The following is a 24,872-nucleotide window of genomic DNA, read 5'->3' as shown; positions in this document are numbered from 1 at the left end:
TGCTTTCCTGGTCTCAAAATGCTCCCTTCTTTTCCACTTTAAAAGCATAGAATGGTGCCCGGCTATCAAAAGATATAGTGTCTGGGTTCTTAAAGGCTTGAAGGTAAACAAGCAGCCATCTAGCTCAGAAGCAACAAAGCCCACATGGAAGAAGCACACCAGCCTGTGTGATCATGATGTGTCGCTGAGATCAGGTATCAGGCAACAAAGACCCAGAACAAAAAAAAATCATATCAATGTGAATGAGGGGGAACATAGAGTGAAGACCCACAGCCCATCTATAGACAATTGGGCATCCCTTACAGAAGGGTCACAAGAAGAGATGAACCAGTTAAGATGCAGACAGCACCGATAAAACATACAACTTTCCTCTAGGTCTTTAAAGCCTCCCCCTCCCCCACTATCACAACCCAAATTCTACCTTACAAATCCAGCTAGACCAGAGCATGCACACAGGTACAGATAAGAGCTGGAAATACAGGGAATCAAGGACAGACAAACCCCTCAGGACCAATAATGAGAGTAGAGCTACCAGGAAGGTAAAGGGGAGGTGGGGAGAGACAGGGGAAACTGATCACAATGATCAGCCTATAACCCCGTTCCAGGGGGACAAGCAACAGAAAAGTGGATGAAGGGAGACATCAGTCAGTGTAGGACATGAAAAAAAATTATAAATTATCAAGGGTTCATGAGAGAGGAAAGGTGGGAGAGGGAGGGGAAATGAGCTGACACCAATGGCTCAAGTAGAAAGAAAATGTCTTGAAAATGACGATGGCAACAAATGTACAAATGTGCTAGACACAATGGTGGATGGATTGTGATAAGAGCTGTAAGAGCCCCCAGTAAAATTATTTTTTTTAAAAAGAAGAAAGCATAGATTGCATTCAGAAGGTTGATGCCCAGCGGCCCCAAGGGGTCACCAGCCTGGGCAAGGTGTGCCTCCCAGAAAGCCCAGATCTCTCACCCTGGTGGCCTTGTGGTGAAGTGTGTCCTGCCATGTCATCCCGTTGCCCCAGTTTTTGATCCTCATGTGCCGTGGGCAGGCTCCCGGGGACATGTCCACCTTGATTCTGGATTCTGAGGGCTTTGGAGAGAGGGGTAATAAACAGAGTTTTCCAGCTGTCTCCAACCCCATGCCCCACAGATTCACCCAACCCAGTGCCCTGGTTTGGCTTTGGGTGGGATGGGGAGCTATGGATGGGCCATCCGCATGCCCTCGGCTACCTGGGTGGGTGCCTGCTCAGAGTACCCCTGCCAGGTTGCTGCCCTCCCACAGCCCAAGGCAAACCAAGCCCACTGCCAATGGGTTCAACTCAACTCGACCCTGCCCGACAGGGCAGAACTGCCCCAAAGGGTTTCCAAAGTCGTAAATATTTCTGGGAGCCGACTACCCTCCCCCCCCACACACACCGCCCCGCAGTCCAGCTGGTGGGCAGCAGCTGAGCGCTTCTATGACTGGGTCTCCCCGGCTCCTCTTCTCCTCTGGGCTCCTGTTGGCCAATTGCCTCCTCAGAGGGCTTGAAGCAGGAGGGGTTTAGGGTAGATGTGAGGGGGGACTACCATCACAGTCAGTAACGCCCTTCACAGAAATCAGGACAAAGAGGAAGCGCTCCTTCAGGTGGCATTTGGGAAAAGGAGAACTATTGCCTCGCCCACCTCCACTCTCTAAGCTGAGGCAGAGGGACGATGGGGCTCCTGGGACAGAGGCGGGGGCCACAGGCTCAGCCACCAGGCCTGAGATTACGCTGGAGCAGTCCAGTATCACTCCCTCCGCCTGTGTCTGCCAGCGCATGCAGGCAGACCATCCAGGTGCCGGCTGGCCTCGGCGGCCACCAATCCAGAGCCCCATGCTGCTCTCCCACCTGTGCCCCCTCGGTGTTCCCTGCCTCCTCTGCCCTGTGGCCCAGCCTCCACCAGGCTGCTCCTCCTGCATCCACCTGCATTGAGAGCAAGGGGACTCCCATACCCCTGAGGCCCACTGACCTGTCCCATCCCCTTGGGGGATGGGGAGGATGCATTGCCGGGCTTGTCAAGGAGGTGAAGCTTGGTGTCATCCTGAGTCACGGGACTGCAAAAGGAAACAGCCATCATGAGATCTAGTGCCTGAGCCCCGAGGGACTTTGGGTGTCTCCCCTGCCAGCACCCTCATCCCCCCACCAATGTCATTCATTGTTGTTGGATGGGGGAGGGTATGCACAGCGAAGCAAACACCATCTCAGTGGTCTCCACTCAGAACATGCCAGCACACTGCCATCAGGTTCAGGCCAGCTCGTCGAGACCTTATAAGACAGGGAAGAGCTGCCCCTGTGAGTTTCCAAGGTTGCACCCATTTACAGGAGTGGAAAGCCCCATCTTCCTCCCTTGAAGTGACTGGTGGTTTCAAACTGTTGACCTTGCTGATCATGGCCCAATGCATAACTGCTACGCACCAGAGGTCCCTTTAGTGGCAATGATGACGTTCTTCCAGTTCCTCAGGCTTAATAGAAACTCACTGTCCCCTACAGCCCCTGTTGCACTGTTTTGGTTATCAGAATGCTCAACTGATGGATGGGGAGATTGAGGTCCAGAGAGGGGAGTGAGCTGCTCCTAGATCCACCACACCCAGTCTGAGGCAGAGCCAGAGGCAATGGCCATGTGTCCTGGCTCCCAGGCAGGGAGGGGGTGTGTGTGTGGCGGGGGTGGGGGGATCATCTCGCCACCAGCACTTGCCACCCTCCCAGTCTTTTCATCTCTTGCCTCCCCCATCCTCCTTCCCCAAAGACAAAAAGATGTGAGGCGAACTGAGCCCAAACCAGCAGCCCAGAACTTGAGGGACAAGTAACAGCTCATGGGTACAACCGTGGGACAGGGGCTGGGTGGCCCGAGAAGGGACGCAACAACTCTGCCTCCAGGCCAGCAGCACTGCCACCAGGCTCTCAGGCTTAGTGACACAGGGTTAAAAAAAACCAGTCCCTGGCGGGTCCATTCCTGCAGACCTGCAGGTTGTGGGTGTCCGGCTGTGACCTTCTGGAAGCAGAGGGCCAGGTCTGTCCCCAGAGGCACTGCTGGGTATACGTCTGATTAGCCAAGTGCTTAACCCTGCGCGCCACCCAGTGATGCCTAAAGTGTTTATTATAAAACATTTTAAATAGATCAAAGCAGAGCGATCCGGGGCTGTCCACCCAGATGCAGCCCAGTGAATGATGGTTAGCTTCTGGCCAACCCGCCTCAACTCTCCCCTGCAGCAAATCCAAGATATGATAAATCCACAAATATCTCAGGATGGAAGATAAAGACTTTATTCTCTCTCTCTCTCTCTCTCAAATTTAAAACAAGTTGCATTAATAAAAAGAAAGAAAAAGCTTGAATTGTCCAAAGTCATTTCAAAATAGTTCATTCTGGTTCCAGAGTTCAAGTTTCCTCTCCTCACTCTGCAGGGAGCCCACTTCTCAGGACCCCCCTCTGCTGTGGATGCGGGCGTGCCCCCCATCGTCACACCCACACGGCCTCAGCGCAGAGACTAGCTCTGCGGAGGCTTTATACCAATTGGAAAGCTTGGGTTGGGCTCCATTTTCCTTGCAACATTTCCTGGAGAGAGAGAGAGAGAGAGCGTGTGCGCAATGGGGGAGATGGGGGCTCAAGGATCTCTCATTTTATACTTTATTCCCATTGGTGATGTTGAATTGTAATGAATGAGCACTTGGGGCTTTGTTTTTTAATCAGAAAAAGTAGTGGGCTGTCTGTAGGGACAGTCTATTATTATCTATAGGGGCATTACACTATTAACTGTGTATTGTTGTTGTCAATCCATGTCATTGAGGATCTCCCTCTTTTCCAGTGGCTCTTTGCTGATCCTTCCCCATTAAGAGCCGGGCAAGCTCAGTGGGGGAGTGGGAAGCACTTGCTGAGAACTGAAGGCCAGCTGTTCAGACGCACAGCTGCTCCAAGGGAGAAAGATAGGGAGGTCAACTTTGGTAACGAGGAAGGGCCTTGGGAACTCGAGGGGGGCTATTCTACTCTGTCCTACAAGGGCACAAAGTCGCTGTGCGTAAGAACGGGAGCCTCAGCAGTGGGTGGGGACTATGTACACTACATAGTAGCATTATATGATGTGCAACTGTGAAAGAGGCAAGTCCCTTAACAGAACAATCACAAAGGCAACTTATCACAATCAAGTGATTCAGCAGTTCTGTAAAGGGCCACCATATGACCCGCCACCATCAGCCCTCTGGTCTGGTCTGGGGTGCTCACCAGGACAAACGCTGACCTAGAATAACCCGGACGTTCAGAGGCAGGTGAAGCATGGTTCAGTGGTCAGCAGAGGCTGCTTACACAGGAAGTTGTTGGGGAAGGGCTTGGGTCTCCAGTGAGGCACACCTCTCTTTCACCATCACCCCCTCCCTCTGGAGGCCAGAGAATTAAAAAAACTTACTGAATCTCAATGTCCTTATAGATTTGCCATCATCATTCCCCGCAAATATTATAAAGCACTTAAAAACTGCCTGAAAATCCACTATACAGGTGTGCCGCACTGGCCTCAAATCTGTATAGATAAGTGGCCTGATGCTGGTGTGTGTGTGTGTGCATCCTTGCACACACAAGCATATAAAAAAGTCTGAGAGGAAATGTAACTCCTCGCTAGCACCATTAGCGAATTTGGTTGTGCTCTATGCCTTTCAAAGGAGCCCTGGGTGACGTGCTGGGCTGCTAACGGCAAGGTCAGTAGTTCGAAACCACCAGACTTGGAAACCCAAAGAGCCAGTTCTACCCTGTCCCTCAGGCTCAGAATTGAGGGGATGGCCGTGAGTTTAGATTTTGTTGTTGTTAACACATTTTTACATCTGGCAACTTTTTACAGCAAGCATGAATTACTTTCATAATTGGTCATTTTTAAAAATAACTTGAGTAACGAATAAACAAAGTCATCACACACACACACACACACACACACACACGCAGCCTTTACCATGCCCCAGTTGGCCAATGCCTAGCTGCTGGGAGAGGTGGTGCACAGACTCCAGGTGTGCATATCAATGACCTGGACGCTTGGTGCAGGGGATTGTACTGTTTATTCTAGACACGCAGGCTTGCCTGGCCCTTCCCGGGGGTGGGGAATCCTTGAAGACGTGCCATGGAAAGGTGGGAAACTTAGCCCCCAAAGCACTCATCAGCCTTTGAGCGGCAGAGGTTGGCTTGCTGGGGGCCTGCTTCCCCTGTGGTGCCTTCCCGCTCTCCAAGCACCATACACCCAGGAGGAGGGGGGGGTGGCGCTCAGCAAAAACGGGCCTTGTTTGTCAAACAAGAACTTCTTTGCCCTCTTAACCAGAACTATCCTAAAAATAGAGCAGCTAGGTGCTGAAAATTCCTCTGCACATAGCTTCCAAGTCCTGAAACATCGGTAGTCCCCACCCAGTCCCCACAGGTGAAAGCACGCTTCTCTAGACCATTTGCGGCCACTGAATTACAGCCTGGTGTGGGTTAAGAAGCACCGGGCATCCAGTCTGTGGTTCTGTGTGGCCGTGGCCTGCGTGTTGCTAGGATGCTGGCAGCCAGGTCACCGGCATTTCAAATACCAGCAGGGTCACCCCAAGACGGGCGACTTTCAGCAGAGGCCCAGACTAAGACAAGGAAGACAGTCCTGGCAATCCACTGCCCATGAAATCTCTAGGGGTCACAACAGAATGTTACCAGCTGTAGAGCTGAAGATGAGCCCTCTAGGTTGGAGACACTCGCCACACACAGTGGCCCGAAGCACTCGTCGTCCGTCCCCCCCCCCCTCCCCCGCCACTGGAACATCCAGCTCTAAAGCCAGGGCTCACCAGGAGTGAGGGGTAACTCTCTGCAGCCAAGCAAGACCGCGCGCGTTGTGAATGAGGCAAACCTGCACCAGAGTGCTGCAGGTGAATCTCCCAACCCTTACATTTACACGGAAAAGCGCAGCTCCGAAGAAAGTTCAGGGCCGCCAGCTGCTGCGGAGCTTTGAGCCCGAGGGGAGCCCCTGCACCCTCCCAGGGCAGAGCCCGGCGCCTGTGGGAGTACCTGGCTCGGCGGCAGGCGGGCTGCGTCCGGAGGATCCTGCGCAGGAGCCGGCAGAGCCGGGGCCGCACGGCCTCGCACGCGGCGCCCAGCCCCTCGCGCATGGCCGGGCGCTGGCGCAGCAGACGGGGCGCCCTGCTCGCTGGCTCTCTCTGCCGCCGGCCCCTTTATCTCTTCCCGCCCGCGCCCCGGGGCGGGGCCCAGGACGCAGCCCTGCACGCGGCCACCTGGCCACCACGGGACCCTGCAGTCCCCTTCCCCCCCGGGGGCGCTCCAGCCCCAGGGCCCCCAGCGGGCATCCACAGGGGGGTTTGCCGCTTGAAGCCGCTGGACTTTGGCACAGTTAGAAGCCTCGGGGTTGTCCGGCCTCGGGGTTGTTTGCTCCCTTAAAAGAACAGCGGTCAGTCGCAGTCGAGCCCACTGTACACTGTTTAACTGTTTATCCAGGAGCCTTCCTGTCCGTGATTTATTTCCTCCTTAAGGAACCCGTCAGGAAGGCGGTTTTATATTACGATCCTCATTGAGGTGAGGAGGAAGTTGGGGCCCAGAGAGCTTAGGGATCTTCCCCAAGGCCACACAGCAGCCCCAGACCTGCCCAGGGCCACAGCCCAACCTCACTCCACCTCTCAGGACTACCCTAGGAGGGGCTAGTTCTTTTCGGTGGGTTCTGTGCATATCTACAAGGGAAGCCAGCAGAGGGGCAGGCAAATTGTCCTCCCTGCCAATGGCCCCTCGGAACTTTTGGTGGGAGACCTGGGAGAGGGGATCAGAAGTCCTATAAGTCCCCATCTGCCCTCCAGCTCTCTTGTTCCCCGGCCCATGCTACCCGAAGAGGCGACACTGAGTTGTCTCTTGCTTTCTGAGCAGGTTGACACTGAGAGTCCAGCTATAGGGGCAAGCCTGCTGCCCTTGACCTCAGAGGGTAGGGTCCTTCCTGGTCACTGCATATTCAGGCATATTTAATCCTGAGGACGCACAGGAAAGTGGAATATGCAAGTGTTCCAATTTGTTGGAGTCCATTACAACCCAGCTGATAACACTTAGCTAGACTTTGTTCCAAATTCCCTAATTTTCCACCTTGATGTTCCCACATTTGTCCTGGTTTCTAAAACACACACACACACCCTCCACACACTTCCTAATGGTTTGTTTACATAGAGCGTAGATTCATGCATCCATCTTGGTCTGATGAGACCTACATGGATTTGAAAACGGCTTTTAAAAATCAAAATATATTCCTTGGCTGCCCATGGATTTCAGGATAAAATCCCCTTTGTACTGTGGCTTCCTCTTCCAGTAACAGCCTCCCCGCCCCCCTTTTACTGTCTCATCAAAGTCCCGCTGAGCTGACCTTCTCTGACCCACCCCTCCCAGCCCTGCAGCTGGGCTGGGCACCTCCGAGTCTCCCCAGGACCTGGATCACCACACCCACCACACCTCCAGTCTCCTGTCCCCTAACTGGCACCCCATCAGTTTATAGAACTTTCCCATATCGCATGCTGTGCCCTCTTCCCCCCACCAGTGAGGTGGCATCCATCCCTCCCACTTCCTGTCTGGCAAAAGGAACGGGGTCTCTTCATCATCCCCTTCCCAGCTCAGCACATAACAGGCCCTTGGGGACTGCCCACAGAGTGTGGCAGTTTGGCCCCGGATGACCCAAAAAAGATAAGCTTCATCCTCAGGAAGATCGTCAGTGCAATCAGAGGGTGTGGGATGCCGGGCTAAAGGCTTCCAACCACCCTCTAAAGATGCAGGGAGGAGAGAGGGCTCAGGAGGTCCCATAACGATGAAGGATGGATCTGGTTTAGCCCAGTCAAATTGAGAGGCATGTCCTATAGGCGCTGGGAAACTGAGCGTGGCTGGGCTGGACAGGTGAGATGCTTTCTGCCTGACTACGCGTCCATCCCCTCCCCTGCAGTGCGACCGTACAGCACCCTCCAGTCGAGCCACAGCGGAGTGGCAGGCAATGGGGAGGCCCTGTAAAATCTCCAGCAGGAGCATGACTTGCTGACAAGGGACTTGGAGGAAGAAAGGGACTGACGGAGCTAGCTGGCAGGGGCTGTGCAATGAGGTGAAGAAAAGAGTTATGGGCCTGCGTGAGTCAAGTGGACATGCGGGCTCAGGAGAGGGAGTCAGGCCCTTCTGAGACCCCAGGAGGAGCAAGGAAGCAGCGTGGAGTCTGAGTGCCAGCAGACTCTACCAGCCATTCACCTGGTGCTCTCCCATCTCTCTGTCTCTTACCCACCTCACCAACCACAGCCTGGTTCCCACCACTCTCTCCTCCAGTGCATCCCACACCCATGCTCCGTGCTTTGCTGAAGAATCTACCAGGCTCCCCACCACCCTATAGAGCAAGTCAGAATCCCCTCCTCTTCCTCCTCCTCCTCCTCCTCCTCCTTCTCCTCCTTCTCCTCCTCCTCCTCCTCCTCCTCCTCCTCCTCCTCCTCCTCCTCCTCCTCCTCCTCCTCCGTAGTCAAGCCCCCAGGGCTCTGGCCTGGCCTCTCCTTTGGAGTCTGCCCACCCCGCTGCTTCTTCCTGAACTGGCTTTGCTATGTCTCTCCCTTGGGGAGGGCGCTGGGTGACGTTGCTCCAGCCCGTGGGGCTGTCTCTGCCAGCAACAACAGGAGCAGCGTGACAGCTGAAGCTTCACTTAGATGCACATGCGCTCGTTTGCTCTTCCCACAGCCCCAGGAAAGAAGCCTTCCTACCCTTCCCTACACAGATCCCTGCCGGCGGAATGGGTTAGACATCGGGTTTCAGTTCAAATCCCAGTCACTCTCAGGAGAAAGATGAGGCTTTCTGATCCTGAAAATACATACAGCCTCTGAACCCCACCAGGACAGTTCTAGTCTACCCTATGGGCTCACTCTAAGAGTTGGAATCGACTTGATGGCAGGGAATTTGGAAACTGAGGCTCGGGGGTTAGGGATGTTGTCAAAGTTCCTAGAGCTTTTAAGTGGCAACACCATTTGGTGACTCAAGTCTCTTCTTGTCGCCATGACACCAGCGGTTCTCAACCTGTGGGTTGCGACCCCTTTGGGGGTTGAACACCCTTTCACAGGGGCTACCTGATTCATCACAGTAGCAAAATGACAGTGATGAAGTAGCCATGAAAATAATTTTATGGTTGGGGGGGGGGTCACCACAACATGAGGAACTATATTAAAGGGTCGCAGCATGAGGAAGGTTGAGAACCACTGCACACTATTCTGTTGCCTATGACAGGCACACAAGGAGTGCTGGTGGCGTAGTGGGGTACACATTGGGCTGCAAACTACGAGGTCAGCCGTTCGAACCCACTAGCTGCTCCAAGGGAGGAAGACGAGGCTTCCTGCTTCCATAAGGAGTTACAGTCTGGGAAACTCACAGGGGTAGTCCTACCTGTTACAGGTCTCTGAGTCAGAAATGACTCGTTAGCTGTGAGTACTGACAGGTACACTCAGGGTTGACGTGCTTCCTACCACTGGCGAGTGCCGATTCCACCGAAACAACAACCCATCAAACCCAGCGCCATTGAGTCCATTCAACTCACCACGGTCTTATGGGGCAAAGTAGAACTGCCCCTGTGGGATTCGGAGAGTGTAAACCTTTCCAAGAGTAGAAAGAAAGTCTCACCTGTCTCCCTAGGAGCAGCTGGTGGTTTCGAACTGCTGACCACACGGGGAGCAGCCCAATGTATAACTCCTTAGGCCACCAAAAAGAAAAACCAACCACCACAACAAAGAACCGTCGATAAGAGTGGGTGATTCTGACCCCACAGCTCCCTTCTGGACAGAGAGGAACAGCCACTCTTAGAGTTTCAGAGGTTGTAGATCTTCACAGACCACCCCATCCGGAGATGCTGCTCACAGGGCTGGGGTTTGACTGGCGCTGTCCTGTTTGGACAGATTGACATGTATTTCCACTGTGCAAGCCAACGGCCAGCAGACGATGGGAATTCCTCAGTTTTGCCTGAAGCCTGCCCACTGACTGCGGAGGTGACTGACGCTCTCAGTCCTACCTCACGCTTGCCTCTCCTACAAGCCAGGTGTCGGGGAGCATGAAAAGCCCAAATCTGAGGGTTCAGGTTCCACTTGTTCATTACCGGTCACATGGCCGTGGAGAAGTCCTTACCCGGCCAGGGCTCCTACTTCCTTGTCGGTAAAATGAACTGTGGGGCAGCTGTGACATCCCCGGAGATGTAGTGAGTGTGCCGGGCCCTGCCACCGAGCGGGTACCTGCTCGAGGTGATAGTGCCTGATGCTGGCATTGACCCACTGCCCACAGAGTGCCGGGCACGTGGCTGAGTGCCTCACCCACACGCAATGCTACCACGGGTGTACCCATCTGAGACTCAAAGAGGGAAACTCACCCTAGATCACACAGTTGGTGAAAAACAACACAACACAGGGTCAGCCAGTGAGGCTCAGCACAGGACTCAACTCCAGCAGTTCTAACTCACCGGCTAGAGCTTTTCATGAGTAGGATGTTCAACAGATCTAGCGAGCAGTGAGGTGTGGCCCCTGGTGAAGCGGAATAGAAGCCAGAATCCCATCCTTGTTCTAGCTACTCGGTCCTCTACCCTCCCATCCTCACTCCAGGTCTCTGCCCACATTCTCCCTGAGGATCCAAGTTCCTTGAGGACCATGTCCCTTCCTTTGTCACCTAGTGCCGTGCTCAGCGAGGGCCCCCCTAGGTTGGGCTGCATGAACCTCCAACAGGGACTGCCCTGCAGAGGCTGGGGAGATGAGCCCGCAGAGACGAGGCCAGAAGCAGAGAGAGAGGCCCTGAGTCTGTGGCTCAGGAAGAGGAAGGAAGGTAAGTGGCAGCAGAGGAAAGTTTACCTGATGGTCAGTGGGGTGGTTTTCCCAATGTTGTTGTTGAGATCCCTTTGCTTATTCAGGTAGAACTCTTTGGATTTGAGGTTGACCAGAAACTTCCAGGGACAGGCCATTATGGTGGGTTTGCCAAGCAGGTCAGCGATCTGGATTCGCACGCCGATCCCCCTCGCTGTGAGTTTGAGGAAGAAGAAGGACAGTTATGGAAGGTTGATGGAGAGTTTTCAAAACTGGGCCTTCTTAAGGTGCTCGGCTCATTACAGGATCAGGACGGAAGCTACCAGAAACCTTGAACAGCAATGCTTTGCAACCTCTGCTCCTACTTTGGGACTGGGCTTGGGGTGCCCAACGGACCCCAAGTTCCATTTTGCAAATCCTACTGAAAAACATTAGCGCTGGAGCACCGCCCTCCAACAAGGACACATGTACCCCATGCGCCTCTTTTGTAGGAGGCTCCTGACCCTCAGCGAGCCTCATCACTAGCCTGAAACAGGATCACAAGGAACCTGGTGGTCAGTGAAACATGGGTCCCTCTGCCTGGCTCCTAGGACCATCCTGTATAGAGTTTCTCATGAAAACCAGCTGTCCTTGGTGCCTCTCTGTGCATCTGAGCAGAGGGGTGCTCTTTAGATGTTTCAATGGCCAATGTTTCATAAGTAGACCACCAAGCCTTTCTTCCCAGGTGCCTCTGGGGCGGTGGGGAGAGGGGGTGCTCATACCTCCAAACTTTGGGTAAGCAGTGAGCATGTTAATCAGCTACTCGATGCCTCTTATATAGGAGGGAGAAAGCACTCATGTTGTGCTGCTGTTCTTTGAAGATGTTCAATGCATGTTCATCCCCCGCCATCAGTACCACCTGCCCGCTTGTGGATGACCCAGGGTTACAAATTAGTTAGTGGTGGGGAAACGCACTCAACTCTCAAGATCTGAAATCATTTCCTGGAACCGAAGACAGTAAGAGGGGACCCAGTGCTGGCCCGGAGTTTGCCTACAGCCAACCTCCTGACAGGAAACAATGCTCAACATTGGGTGGGATGTCCCCAGGTACCAACTTTAAAGCCACACAACCCTGGGTTCAACTTCCAGCTCTTTCAATCTGAGACCTGGATTGAGTTTAGGACCAGAAGGCTATTCTCCATACACAAAAATGGGTGTCATTTGATCGATCTAACCAGAATTTCTTCCAAGAAGTGGACTTGCTATCAGGACCAGATATAATAATCAGCATGAAATTCCAGTAAACACTCCTCCCTCAAGATCTCTTGAATTTCTCAGGGAGATTTCTTTTTCCTTGCCATAGACTCCAACCACAGCAATTATCTGGGGGGAAGAAATCTGAACAAGATGCACTGGTTCAATGGCCAAACCTCAGGTGGGCATTTCTATACCTACACTTTTCATCAGTGTGTGTGTGTGTGTGTGTGTGTGTGTGTGTGTGTGTGTGTGTGTCATCCCCTCAGCTCTTCTGAGTTCTCCCGGATAGGAAGAAGCAGAGCCCTCTCAGAACAGCAGCTCCCCAGAAATGAGGTCCACTTACCTTCCCTCTTCCTGTACTCTCCCTGCAGGATCAAGAACCAGGGATGGCTGGTGCTGAGTTTCTCGATGCCAGAACCCCAGTTTCAATTCACTGAAAAGCGGTGACCACAGTGGCAGCTAAGAAGTATTTATACCCATCCAATGCCATCCAGGGAAACTTTTTTGCATAAAAGGTTTTTTTTTCTTCCTCCAAAGGGTGTGTCCCTGGAGGGTGTACAGTTAGCTCATTTATGACTGGGACTCTTAGCCTGTGAGTGGCTTGGTCCTGCTATTACATCACTTTGTGTGGTACATCTCCAGTAGACTCACCTTTTCCTGGTCTCAGATCCAAGAAGACTGACAGGGACAACAGAGTCACCACGAAACCAACTCGGAATGGGTCAAGCTACAGTGCTTCCCTGGCAGCGTCTGGGGAATCCCCCTTTCCCACCCCCCACCTCCCAGCAGGGAGCTCTGTGGAAAATTCCTGCCCACTCCCTCGGTTTTCCAGTAGGAAGGCAGGGGACATTGACAATATGGAACGTTCTGGGAAATGACCGGGTGACAGGAGGCTAGGACTCCAAGCAGGCTCCTGAAACAGCCAGCCTGCAGGTTGGGGAATGACAGGGGAGGAATCAGCTGGCACAGAGCGGCCTCACCATGTTGGGGTCACTCAGGTCCCACCGCCTGCGGTGCTCAGGGAGCGGTAGCAGAATGGCAGACAGACTTATCACCCACTGGGGGGAGGGGGGGGATGACCTTTAAAAATGGCCCAAATCTTCATTTTCCAATATGGTATCCTGGTGACACACAGAGTTAAGTGTGGGGCTGCTAGCCCACAGGTCAGCTGTTCAAACCTCTAAGCCCCTCCTCAGGAGAACAATGAGGCTACCTGACCCCGTAAAGACTTCCAGTCTCAGAAGCCCTGAGAAGCTGCCCTCCTCTGTCCCCAAGAGCCTCTCTGAGAGGCGATCAACTCGTGGACAATGGCTTCGGTGGTTGGGATGCTGTTGGTCAGCATCATTGAGTGTCTGTCTCCTAGCAACCAACGCACTGGTTGGCACCGTCTTCACCAGCGCTGTGCTTACACCCCTTGCTGGAGCCACTGTGCCAAGCCAGCTCCTTGAGCGTCTTCCTCTTTTCCGCTGACCCTCCAGTTACTGAACACGAGGTCCTTTTCTAGGAACTCATGTGTCTTGAGAACACGTTTAAAGAACATGAGCTGAAACACCCACTCTTGAGGAGCCTCCGGGCTGCACTCCCAGACAGGTGTGCTTCTTCTTCTGGCAGGCCCTGGGACCTTGCCTAGCCATCACCAACACTGTCATTCGAATGCATCACTTCTTCTTTGTCTTTGTCTGGGTTTCCTGTGTGGACGGGGCGACTGAAGACACCCTGGCTTTCGTCAGGCGCACCTTAGTCCGCACAGGGATAGCTCTTGCCCCCCGTGGGGGTGGTCTGAGTTCTTGACCGCTCCTTCTAGCAGGGTTGACTCAAGCAAAGGGAAATTCTTGGCAACATCAGTCTTTGCTTAGTATGATAAGGAAAGAGTAAACAAGTGTTTGAAGGGGGAAAATAAAAATCACTCTGGCCTGATCTGTCCCCTGATCTGTCCCCACCACACCAGGATGAAACACTAAGGGCGGTATCAGAGCAGCAAGGGGAGCAAAGCCATGAAGTTCCTGGGGAACGCCAAAATTAGACTTTGGGCTTAGGGTGTGACACCCCATCAGACTCAACCAGAAAACACTCCTAAAGGTCAACAAACAGACCTGGAACTATGCATAGGCTCTTCTTTGTTGTTGTTTTGTTTTACTTTTGGGCTTAGTATTTCTTTTGCATATCTATCTAGATAAGATAGGTGGGATAAACAATCTGAAGGAGAAAACAGCAGGACTGAAGGTTCTGGGGGGACATGGGAGAGGGGGAGACAGAGGAAAGGAAGGGCAGGTGCCAAGAAGCCCAGGAACAAGGAACAACAAATGATCTAAAGTCGATGGCAAGGAGGGCGTAGGATGCCTGGTGGGGTTTGATCAACTGCAATGTAACCGAGAGGAATTACTGAAACCCGAATGAAGGCCAAACATGATAGTGGGACAAGAAGAAAGTAAAAGGAAATAGAGAAAAGAACTAGGAGGCAAAGGACATTTATAGAATCTAAATACAGGCATGTACATATGTAAATATATTTATCTATAACAATAAGGAAATAGATCTATATACATATATTTATATAGTATGTATTAAGGTAGCAGATCGGTATTGGATCTCTATTCAAGTACTCCCTCAAAGCAAGAACACTTTCTTCTAATAACCCAGTATTCTGTGATGCTCACCTTCCGGACAAGATCACTGAAGAGAAAATGGGTGCATAAGCAAATGTGGTGAAGAAAGCAGATGGTGCCTGGCTATCAAAAGATATAGCATCTGTGGAAGAAACAAAGTCCACAGAAACGAAGCACACCAACCTGTGTAATCATGAGTTGTCAATGGGATCAGGTATCAGGCAACAAAGATCCAGAAAAAAAATCTTATCAATGTGAATGAGGTAGAGGGTAGAGTGAAGACCCATCTGTGGACATTTGGACATCCCTTTAGAGAAGAGCCACAAGGAAGAGACGAACCAGTCAGGGTGCAGCAGAGCACTAATAAAACATATAACTTTCCTCTAGTTCTTTAGTGCTCCCTTTCCCTCCACTACTATGACCCCAGTTCTACCTTACGAATCCGGCTAGACCAGAGCATGGACACTGGTCCAGATCAGAGCTGGAAACACAGGGAATCCAGGACAGATAAGCCCCTCAGGACCAATAATGAGAGTAGCAACACCAGGAGGGGAAGGGGACGGTGGGGGAGGAAAGGGGAACTGATCACATGATTTACATATAACTCCCTCCCAGGGTACCAAACAACAGAAAAAATGGGTCAAGAGAGACAGTGATCAGTGTAAGACATGAAAAAAATATTAATTTATAAATTATCAAGGGTTCATTTGGGGGAGGGGCATGGGAGAAATGAGCTCAAGCAGAGAGCAAATGTTTTGAGAATGGTGAGGGCAATGAGTGTACAAATGTGCTTTACACAATTGATGTATGGATGGATTATGATAAATTATATAAGCCCCTAATAAAACAATTTTTTAAAGAAGAAGAAACCATTATCAGTAGGGTGTAAAACCCGCCCACAGTGGACCTAACTGATGGCTGAAAGCCTTCAGGGAGAAGTAACCCATTGTCCTTAACAGCAGGGAGTGGGCCCCACCTGTGGTGGGACCAGACAGTAGTCTGAGCTCTGACCCTTAATCCCTAGAAATGCCTGTACATGTTCTGATTATCCCTACAAGACATGTATGTATTGACTCCTTTAATCACCCCACCACCTATGAGATGAGTGCCCTGACTTATGAATCATGGAATGCTCTAGAAGGCCATCTTCTTTGCATCCGAATGGCAGGTTGGCTGGTCTTCCTTCCTAAGTGGCAGCTGTTCAGCTATTGGATCTGCCGACCGGGGCAGATGGAATGTTGGCACCTGGGCAAGGAGATCCCAGGCCCTCTGCACACCGTCTGCCCAGTTGAGCTGGTCCTTGGATGCTCCTCTCCCGACAGAGGACCTCTCCATGTCCTCTTGACCTCCCAGAGGGGCATCCCCTCACGTGATGCCCTGCCAGCTTTGATCTTCACCCTTCCGATAGGTGAGGATGTTGAGGTCTCAGGAGCCTGGGGTGGACCTGCGGCAGAGGCAAGCTGGAGCCCATGGTTCCTGACTGTCTCCTCAGTATCTTGGGAGCATTTTCGGGGCAGGACTCACTATGTGATCCCCCTGACCCAGTATCCCCAACACCTCTGGCTGTCCTTGGTCCACAGGTGCTCAGAATGAATGGTGTCTGGTGCCAAACAGAGCCTCCGACAGGCCTGGCTCAGCTCAGGAAACCATTTCCCTATTCTGCCTGCCTTGCATTGCGTGCAGCAAGGTTGCCAGTCCTGTCTGCAAGGCTGCCGTATCACTCGGGCCCTCCTCTGACCCGGCCAGTGGCTGCCTACTCTGTGCTCTCGGTCCATGGCAGCGTCCGCAGCGACCATCTAGCTCAAGCACCGGGGCTTTTTATGGGGCTTAGGGGGAGAGTTGACACAACAAATTAGGTTCCCATTGAACAGTTGTTGTACCAAGTGTTCCAGGCCCTGGGAACAGTGGTCAGTGTGTCCCATTCTGTTCTCATTCCTCCCATTCTGCGTGTTCTGTTTCCTTCGACCTAGCTTCCCTGCCCCTCCTCGCTGGCTCATCTTTGCCTTTTGGTACATGTTGACTGCCCTTGGAGTTGTTATCTCATCTTGGAAAGGAGACCTCCGGGTGTGGCTTCAGTTCTAAGTATAAAGCGTGTCTTAGAATGAGCTCCACTCTGTCAGTCCAGGAAGTCTGGCCTTGAGGTAGGAATCTGAGTTCTGGTCTCCATTTACCCTCATTCTAGCTGGGATTTTCTGCTGTAGATGTGGACGGACACTATTTAGTTTTCCTGGTCTCTGGCTAGAAGAGGCTGTGGTTTGTGTGGATTATTGGTCCTGGGGAATAGTTTCATCTTTGAGTCTTGGGTTTTCTTCATTCCCTCCTACTCCAGAAAGGAAGAGATGATCCCTGCATCTTAGATGGCTGTTTGCAAGCCCTTAAAACCCCAGAAGTTACTCACCAAGCCAGGATATAGAACAGGGGTCCTCAAACTACGGCCTGCAGCCACATGCGACCCACCAAGGACATTTATCTGGCCCGCCGGGTGTTTTTGCCCCATTTTGTTTTTTACTTCAAAATAAGATATGTGCAGTGTGCATAGGAATTTGTTCATAGTTGTTTGCTTTGTTTTTCACTATAGGCCGGCCCTCCAACAGGTCTGAGGGACAGTGAACTGGCCCCTGTTTAAGCAGTTTGAGGACCCCTGCCCTAGAGCATCATCATTAGGAACTCTCTTTGGCCAGTTGACTGAGTTATTCCTACAAGACCATGATCCTAGACCCCACAACCCAGAGCCGAGGATGCCCAAAGCCCCCTTCCTCAGACAGGTCTGCTTTGGAATTCACTTGTTCCTTCACTGGGGAGCGGGAGTTGGGGAGCAGTAGGCATGGTGGGTAGCACAGGCACAGAGGGAGGAGATACACACGGAAGGCCACATGGGGCGGCCCTTTCACCCCAGGAGTTCCCGTCCACCCAGACCTCTTGCCTGCAGCCTTGCCCGGCTTTTCCTCTGGGCATGCTGCCTCTCCCTTGGCCCTGCTCACCCGGCAGGCTGCATTCTTCAGTCTGCTCTGGTGATGGATAAGGCAGGTGAATTCTGGCTCCCTCACAGCTGGGGAGAAATCAAAGCCACCCTTGAAGGGCAGGTGGGGGCAGGAGCCCCGACCCCCCGGGGTGGAGATGGGACTTGTGAGGCTGCTGTGGACAGGAAGTTGGAGAGGTGCCCCTCCAAGGGCAGAGATGCCCTCTTCCCTTCCTCAGGAGAGGACCGTGGGCATCATGGTGACTTTTCCCAGCCCAACCACCCAGGCCCTTTAGCCATCGAACACAGCGGGTCCGTCCCTGTGCCGAGAGTGCCACGGCGCAGTGGGGTCAGCACTGGGCTGCTAACACAAGGCCGGAGGGGACATCGGGCAGCGGCTCATGCTCAGGGGACAGAGGAACCTGTCTCTCCTGCAGGGGCTTCCAGCCTCAGGAGCCCCATACCGGGTCACTATGAGTCAGCTTCGACCATGGATTGATTTGGTTTGGGTTTGGTTAGGAGATGAATCAGGTGCCGTTGGGCCTGGGAGTTAGCAGCGCTGAAGCCCTTTCCACAGCAGCGGTGTCCAGTGTTAACAGACACTCATTGTGCACCAGGCCCCGAGACCAGAGAAGACAGCCACGGCGTGGCTCCTCATCTAACCCGCACAACGGACCCCTGACCTAATCCCACAGGAGGGGCCGGAGGCTCGGTGACGTGAAGGGACCAGTCCCAGAACACACAGGCAAGCGCTGGCAGGGCTGGAATCCCGCTGTCTTCACTTGCAAGTGAAGCCGTATTCTTTGACGGACAGTGGAGGGTCAGAGTGAGGACAGGTCCCGGGGGCCTGGCTCCAAGCTCCTGCACCACACCCTCCTGTATGACTCCACCTACCCTCCCTCTTCTCGGTGACAATGGCCGGGACTTGACGCGAGAGCTTGCTTCGTAGATGAGGTCATGCCCTAGAGCCGTATGCACGTCGCTCCCCAGCACTCTTGCATGGAAGGAGCGACCATGATCACTAGGTCCGAAAGAAGGCGAGGCTGGGCGGCCTCCCCAACATCTCTCAGCTTCCACTTGGCGGAGGCGAGGCCAAAAGCCAGGTCCTGTTCGGCAGCATCTGAATTCTTCCTGCCCCTGGAGAGCTGGGATAAGACCTGGGGGCATCGTGGTACCAAGCTGGGTTGTTAAGGGAGGGCAGCAGTTCAAAACCCCCAGGTTTTGTGTGTGTGTGTGTGTGTGTGTGTGTGTGTGTGTTGGGGTGGGGATGGAGGTGAGATGAGGCTTTCCACTCTCAGAAAGAGTTGCAGTCTCAGACACCCACAGGGGCAGTCCTACCCTGCCCTAGCGAATGGATCCAGTGGCCGTAATTTGGTTTTGTGTTTTGGTTTATGGAGAACTGGTGGGTCAAGGCCCTTCACAGACCCCCACCCCCTTCACAGACCCCCACTCCCTTCACAGACCCCCACCCCCTTCACAGACTCCCACCCCCCCTTGGTTCTCAGATCACCAGCCCTTCCAGGTTGGAAGCGACTGCTTCCTCTCCTTTCTCGAGAAGGAATTCGCCGCTCCGATAAAGTGCTCATGTCATTCGGGGCACAAGGGGCAGAGCTGAGAATTGCCAGGCTCCCCCTAGGTGTTTCTGGGGTGCTGGACTCCAACTGATGGCGGTGGTGGTGGGTGGGTCAGGCAGAGCTCGGCACAATGGAGGGCAAAGCGGTGAAGATGCCAAAGACTCAGTTGATAGAGGGAGGGGACGAAGGAGGGCTTCTCAGGTCAGGGAAATGCCCCAGCCTCCAGCACTGCTACCTGAGGTGGTTAATTATTGTCCCTTCTCCTAAACCTGGCAGCCCTTTATCTCCCAGAACTCGGGGATTTTCCTACTGGACCCAGGAAGTTCAACCCAGTATGTCAGACACCAGATGTCCCAAAGGGGAGAGGAAAGGAGGAGAGTGGCCGTGTGTGGTTGTCATGGTGTTTCCAAACTGGCAACAGGGCTGGTGCCCAGGAGTCTTTCCCAGCAGCCTTTGCTGTGGGCCAGCCCCGCCAGGGCTGATTCTGCAAGCCCTGCGACCAGCCCTCCTGTTGACGGGACTATGAGGCCACACAGGATGTTGTCCTAACTTCAACTCACCCAGGTCCCAAAAAGTCCAAACTCACCGCCATCGAGTCAATGCTGACTCAGTGACCCTGAAGGATGGGGCAGAACTGCCCCTGTGAGTGTCTGAGACTGTAACTGTTTATTGGTTTAGAAAGCCCCAACTTTCTCCCTCGGGATGACTGGTGGTTTGGGACTATGGGCTTTCTGAATAGCAGCCCAATGCATAACAACCACTACACCACCAGGTCCTCATCCCTCTTGGCCTCATCCCTCTACCTCATCCCCAGGCTTGGCTTCTCTACCTGAGGAATGGGACATGGAAGAGCTTTGTCATAGGACTTTTGTGAGGATACAAGATCTTGAATTGAAAAACACAACAACTCTAAGCACTCATAGATACGAGTCTCCTCCCCAAACTGAGGCTCAGGAGCACCTCATTCTTTTTTAAAAAAATATTTTTACTGGGGACTCTTACATCTCTTATCACAGTTCATACATTCCTCCAGTGTGTCAAGCATATTTTCACATATGCTGCCATCATCATTTTCAAAGCGTTCTCTTCCCGCTTAAGCGCCTGATATCAGCTCCCCATTTCTTCCTCCTCTCTCCCTCCCTCCCTCACAAATCCTTGATAAGTTATAGGTTATTTTTTCCATATCTTACATCATTTTCCATCACCCCGCACCCACTTTTCCATTATTCATCCCTCTGGGAGGGGGTTCTAGGTTGATCCTTGTGATCAATTCTCCCTTTCTCCCCCCACCTGCCCCTAATCCTCTTGGTATCTCTACTCTCCTTGTTGGCCCTGACGGGTTTATTGATCCTGGATTCACTGTGTTTCAGGCTCTTATCTGTAGCAGTGTGCATGCTCTGGTCTAATCTGATTTGTAAGGTATTTTTGAGGTCATGATAGTGGGGTGAAGGAAGCACCAAAGAACCAGAGGAAAGTTGTGCGTTTCATCGGTGCTATACTGCACCTTGACTGGCTCATCTCTTCCCTGTCACCCTTCTGTGAGGGCATGTCCAATTGTCTACAGATGAGCATTGGGTCTCTACTCCATGCACACACACACACACACACACACACACACATTCACCTTGGGTATGGTCTTATTCTGGGTCTTAGATGCCTGATACCTGATCCCATCGACAACTAGTGATCACACAGGCTGGTGTGTTTCTTCCATGTGGGCTTTGTTGCTTCTCAGGTAGATGGCCATTTGTTTATCTTCAAGCCTTTCAGACCCCAGACACTATATCTTTTGATAGTCAGGCACCATCAGCTTTCTTCACCCCATTTTTTTATGCACACATTTTGTCTTTAGCGATCATGTTGGGAAGGTGAGCATCACAGAATGCCAGATTGTTAGAAAAAAGTCTTCTTGTGTTAGGACGCACTTGAGTTGAGGCCCAATGTCCATTTGCAACCTTAATTCTTAACATATAGATATGAGTACATAGTTCTATGCCCCTCTCATTATATATATTTACATATGTACATGCCTGTATTTCGACCTCTATAAATGTAACTCCTCACTGCTACATTGCCCTTGATTAAGCCCCACTAGGCATCCTACAACCTTTCTTCCATTGATTTTAATTCACTTGTTGTTCCCTTGTCCCTGGGTTGGTTACCCCTAACCCCTTCCTTTCTCCCACCTCCCCTTCTCCCATATCCCCCCCCCCCCGGAACCATTGGTCCCGTTCTTTTCATCTCCGAATTATTTATCCCGCTGATCTTATCTAGACAGACATGCAGAGACGTTAATAAGGGGCACCTCATTCTTGAGTCTCCAGCACCTCGCGTCAGACGGGTGTTTGGGCACACGCTTTCTTCCAACCTACAGAGCTCCCAAGTGCTCTTGCACTTGCACTTCCGCCTGGGGCTTTCTCTGCCCTGCAGCTCAGGCTCCGTCCTCATCAGCTTCACTGTCCCGGGCTGTAGTGACACTGCCCCTCGCTTTGGGATGGTGACATGGCTGTTGATAGGCCTAGCCTCTTCTTTGTCTAACAGCCTCAGCACCGCCCACTGGAAGGCTCAGTGGGTATCCTTACTGAGGATGGCGAGCAGCCCGCTCCCATCAAGTCGGTTCTGATTCACAGCAGCCCTAGATGGGGTTTCTCAGACTGCCAGTCGTTTCGAGAGCATCTCGTGGGTTTGAACCGCCAACCTTGCAGTGAACAGAACAACAGCTAGCCCACAACACCACCTGGGCTCCTGGATGGTAGTAGAGGCCAAGGATGGGTGTCCCGTGGTGGCCAATGTGTCTAAGCCCTTCCAGAAGGGATGTCTGGTGGAACTTAGATGTCTTTATTTTAATCCCCGAAGCATTTCTTGGTGTGATTACTGGCTGTGGCCATCGACACAGGATTTTCATTTGAACGTAATGATAACATTTCTTTAAAAAACATGTTTGTTTAAGCTTCTTTTTAGACCCAGTGTAAGCTGTGTGACCAGAAAATCCAGGAAGGTGGGGCACAGTTCCTGCAAGGGAAGTATGCTAAGTGCAAATGAGTTTGACTTTCTCTGCTGTGTGTGTGTGTGTGTGTGTCACTGCAACCACACATCCCACCAAGGTTTCCTTGTATCCACTCATCTGCCAAAGAAAGGTGCTAGGAAGAGAATTTCCCAGGAGCCTTCCAGTTCTTCTGTGTTAGAGCTCCAGCACCTGAACCACATGTCATTCATCAACTAACCACTGGAGGGCGTAGGCCGCACAAAATCCAGTAGCTTGGGAGCCAAGGACTCCCTGGCTTTGGAACAACATAGAGATGACTTAGCAGAGGGACTTTTGCTGGAAATGCCCAAGTGACCAACCTGGGGTGGACAGGCCAGGGTGGGCCCCAGAGAAGTGTGGGGTTTGTTTGCTGAGTCCCTGGAACATGCATGGTGCACGCTGCCTGGCACAAGCCTAGCACTTTGCTGGCAGGGTGAGCAGTGGGTGAGGGCCAGCCCGGGCAGGCAGCTGGGCAGCTCAGACAGGGCTTTACTTCAAGGATCCAAGATGCCCTTGCTCCCCTGCCCTTCCAGGCTGCTTCCTAAGTATCTGCCCTTCGGGGTTGCAGCTTAAGAAATACAGTGGCATCCGGGCAGATGCTGAGGCAAGTGTCGGAGCTCAAAGAGGCAAGGGACTCGGGTGAAAGGAGTCTATTTGCAGGTGCAGGGAAGTGCGAGGTGAGACAAGGGAAGGCCAGGCAGCCCACCAAGGGTGCACTTGTCAACCTCATGGGCAACTGGCGCACCATCCCCCAGAGGACCACGGGAGACAGTTAAAGACCTCTAGTTGATGCCACTTACCCAGCAGCCCAGCGCATCACTGGTGAAGGGCTGTTCCCCAGGGCTTGCATTCTCAGAGTTGGCTCCCTTGGTTCTAGAAAAGCCCCCAGTCCCAGGACACGTCCCTTGTGAGAATGCACAGTGCCCTGGGATGACCGAGGTGAGGGAGGTGGGGAGCGTAGAGGCAGCCCTGCTATAGGTGGCTCAGAGTGAGGCCACCTGAGGGAAGACACCTGCTTGTTCTCTAAAGTGGGAACTCCAGTTTCTGAGGGGGCTGGATGCTCACCCGGGAAGAAGTCATAAATGCCTTCCCCCTAGCCTAGCTAGCCTTGGGGAAGCCTCCCAGTAGATCTCTGCATGTTTGGGTGGGACACGGAGGCTTCTGCCTCTCACTTTCCTCAGTTAGGACTCTCTGAAGCTTTTTCGGCTCTGTCCTTTGGAGTCTGGGCTTCTGAATCTTCTCACCTCTACTCATATAGCTGTCTTGTCTCTGGTGGTCTGGGGTGAGCCCCCTTTCTGACTAGTGTGTTCACAGAAGCAGAATGGAGCTGGAGCTGGTAACACCTACTCTTGTTGCACTCTGGGCTCCCAGAGTCTTGTCACATGGTGCCCAACGATGTTCAGTGCGCCCACGTCTTAGAATTAGAAACAACCCTTATGAAAGGCATTGATGGATGCTGGTCCAAACTTACAGGGCCCATGAGGTAGTCAGTAAATGATAGGCTAAGCAGAGAAAAGATAGATGTTGTCAAGGATTTCTTTTGACCTGGATCCATGATCAACGCTACTGAAAACCATAGTCGAAAGTCAAATGACATATTGCACTGGACAAATCTGCAGCTCAAGACCTCTATAAGCTATAAAGAGGTGTCGATGGGATCAGGTATCAGGCATTAAGAATAAAAATATTATATCACTGTGAATGAGGGGGAGTGCAGATTGGATACCCAAAGCCTATCTGTAGGCAACTGGACATCCCCTTACAGAAGGATTGCAGGGAGGAAATGAGCCAGTCAAGGTGCAGTGTAGCAACGATGAAACATACAACTTTCCTCTAGTTCTTTAAGGCTTCCTCCCCACCCCACTATCACGATCCCAAGTCTACCTTACAAATCCGGCTAGACCAGAGGATGTACATTCGTACAGATAGGAACTGGAAACACAGGGAATCCAGGACAGATGATCCCTTTGGGACCAGTGGTAAGAGTGGCGATACCAGGAGGGTGAGGGAAGGTGGGGTAGAAAGGGGGAACCGATTACAAGGCTCTACATATAAGTGGGTGAAGGGAGATGTCAGACAGTGTAAGATATGACAAAAATAACAATAATTTATAAATTATCAAACGTTCATGAGGGAGGGGTGAGCAGGGAGGGAAAGGGGAAAATGAGGAGCTGATACCAAGGCCTCAAGAAGAAAGCAAATGTTTTAAGAATGATGATGGCAACAAATGTACAAATGTGCTTGACACAATGGATGTATGTATGGATTGTGATAAGAGTTGTACGAGCCCCTAATAAAATGATTTTTTTAAAGCTATAAAGAGCAAAGATATGGCTTTGAGGACCAAGGAACACCTGAACAAAGTCATGGCATTTTGCCACGTCTGCCTAGGACAGCTGGACCACGAGGAAGGAAGGATGGATGCACATGAATGACGGACGGTGTTGGCAATGAACATCGACTCTATCGTGGATGGCCAGAAGAACGAGCACACCTGTTGGGGAACAAGTCCAGCCAGGATGCTCCTGAGAAGCAACAAGGGAGAGGTTCCATCTCTTGTCCTTGGAGAGGCCGAGCTCAGGCGGATAAGAGGACGATTCTAGCCATGATGGGTGGACACCCTGCTGCACCAAGGGACTCACACGGAACACCAGCTGTGAGGGTGGCACAGCACCCAGTAGC

At 52.3% G+C, this 24,872-nt stretch overlaps 1 protein-coding gene across 1 annotated transcript in view; it reads right to left on the bottom strand.

The window, feature by feature from the left end:
- Positions 1-10,948, bottom strand: part of NOS2 (nitric oxide synthase 2) — a 44,736-nt gene extending 33,788 nt beyond the window's left edge. The window contains exons 1-3 of the mRNA XM_075559617.1: positions 10,839-10,948; positions 6,019-6,400; positions 965-1,084 (exon numbers count right to left, since the gene is read on the bottom strand). Coding sequence (XP_075415732.1) covers positions 965-1,084; positions 6,019-6,400; positions 10,839-10,948 — 612 coding nt within the window. The remainder of the gene's footprint in view (positions 1-964; positions 1,085-6,018; positions 6,401-10,838) is intronic.
- Between the last annotated feature and the right edge of the window lie 13,924 nt (positions 10,949-24,872).

The sequence above is a fragment of the Tenrec ecaudatus genome, chromosome 10 (genome assembly GCF_050624435.1).
Source record: "Tenrec ecaudatus isolate mTenEca1 chromosome 10, mTenEca1.hap1, whole genome shotgun sequence".
Taxonomy (NCBI): Eukaryota; Metazoa; Chordata; class Mammalia; order Afrosoricida; family Tenrecidae; genus Tenrec; species Tenrec ecaudatus.
This window is presented reverse-complemented; position numbering and strand designations above follow the sequence as displayed.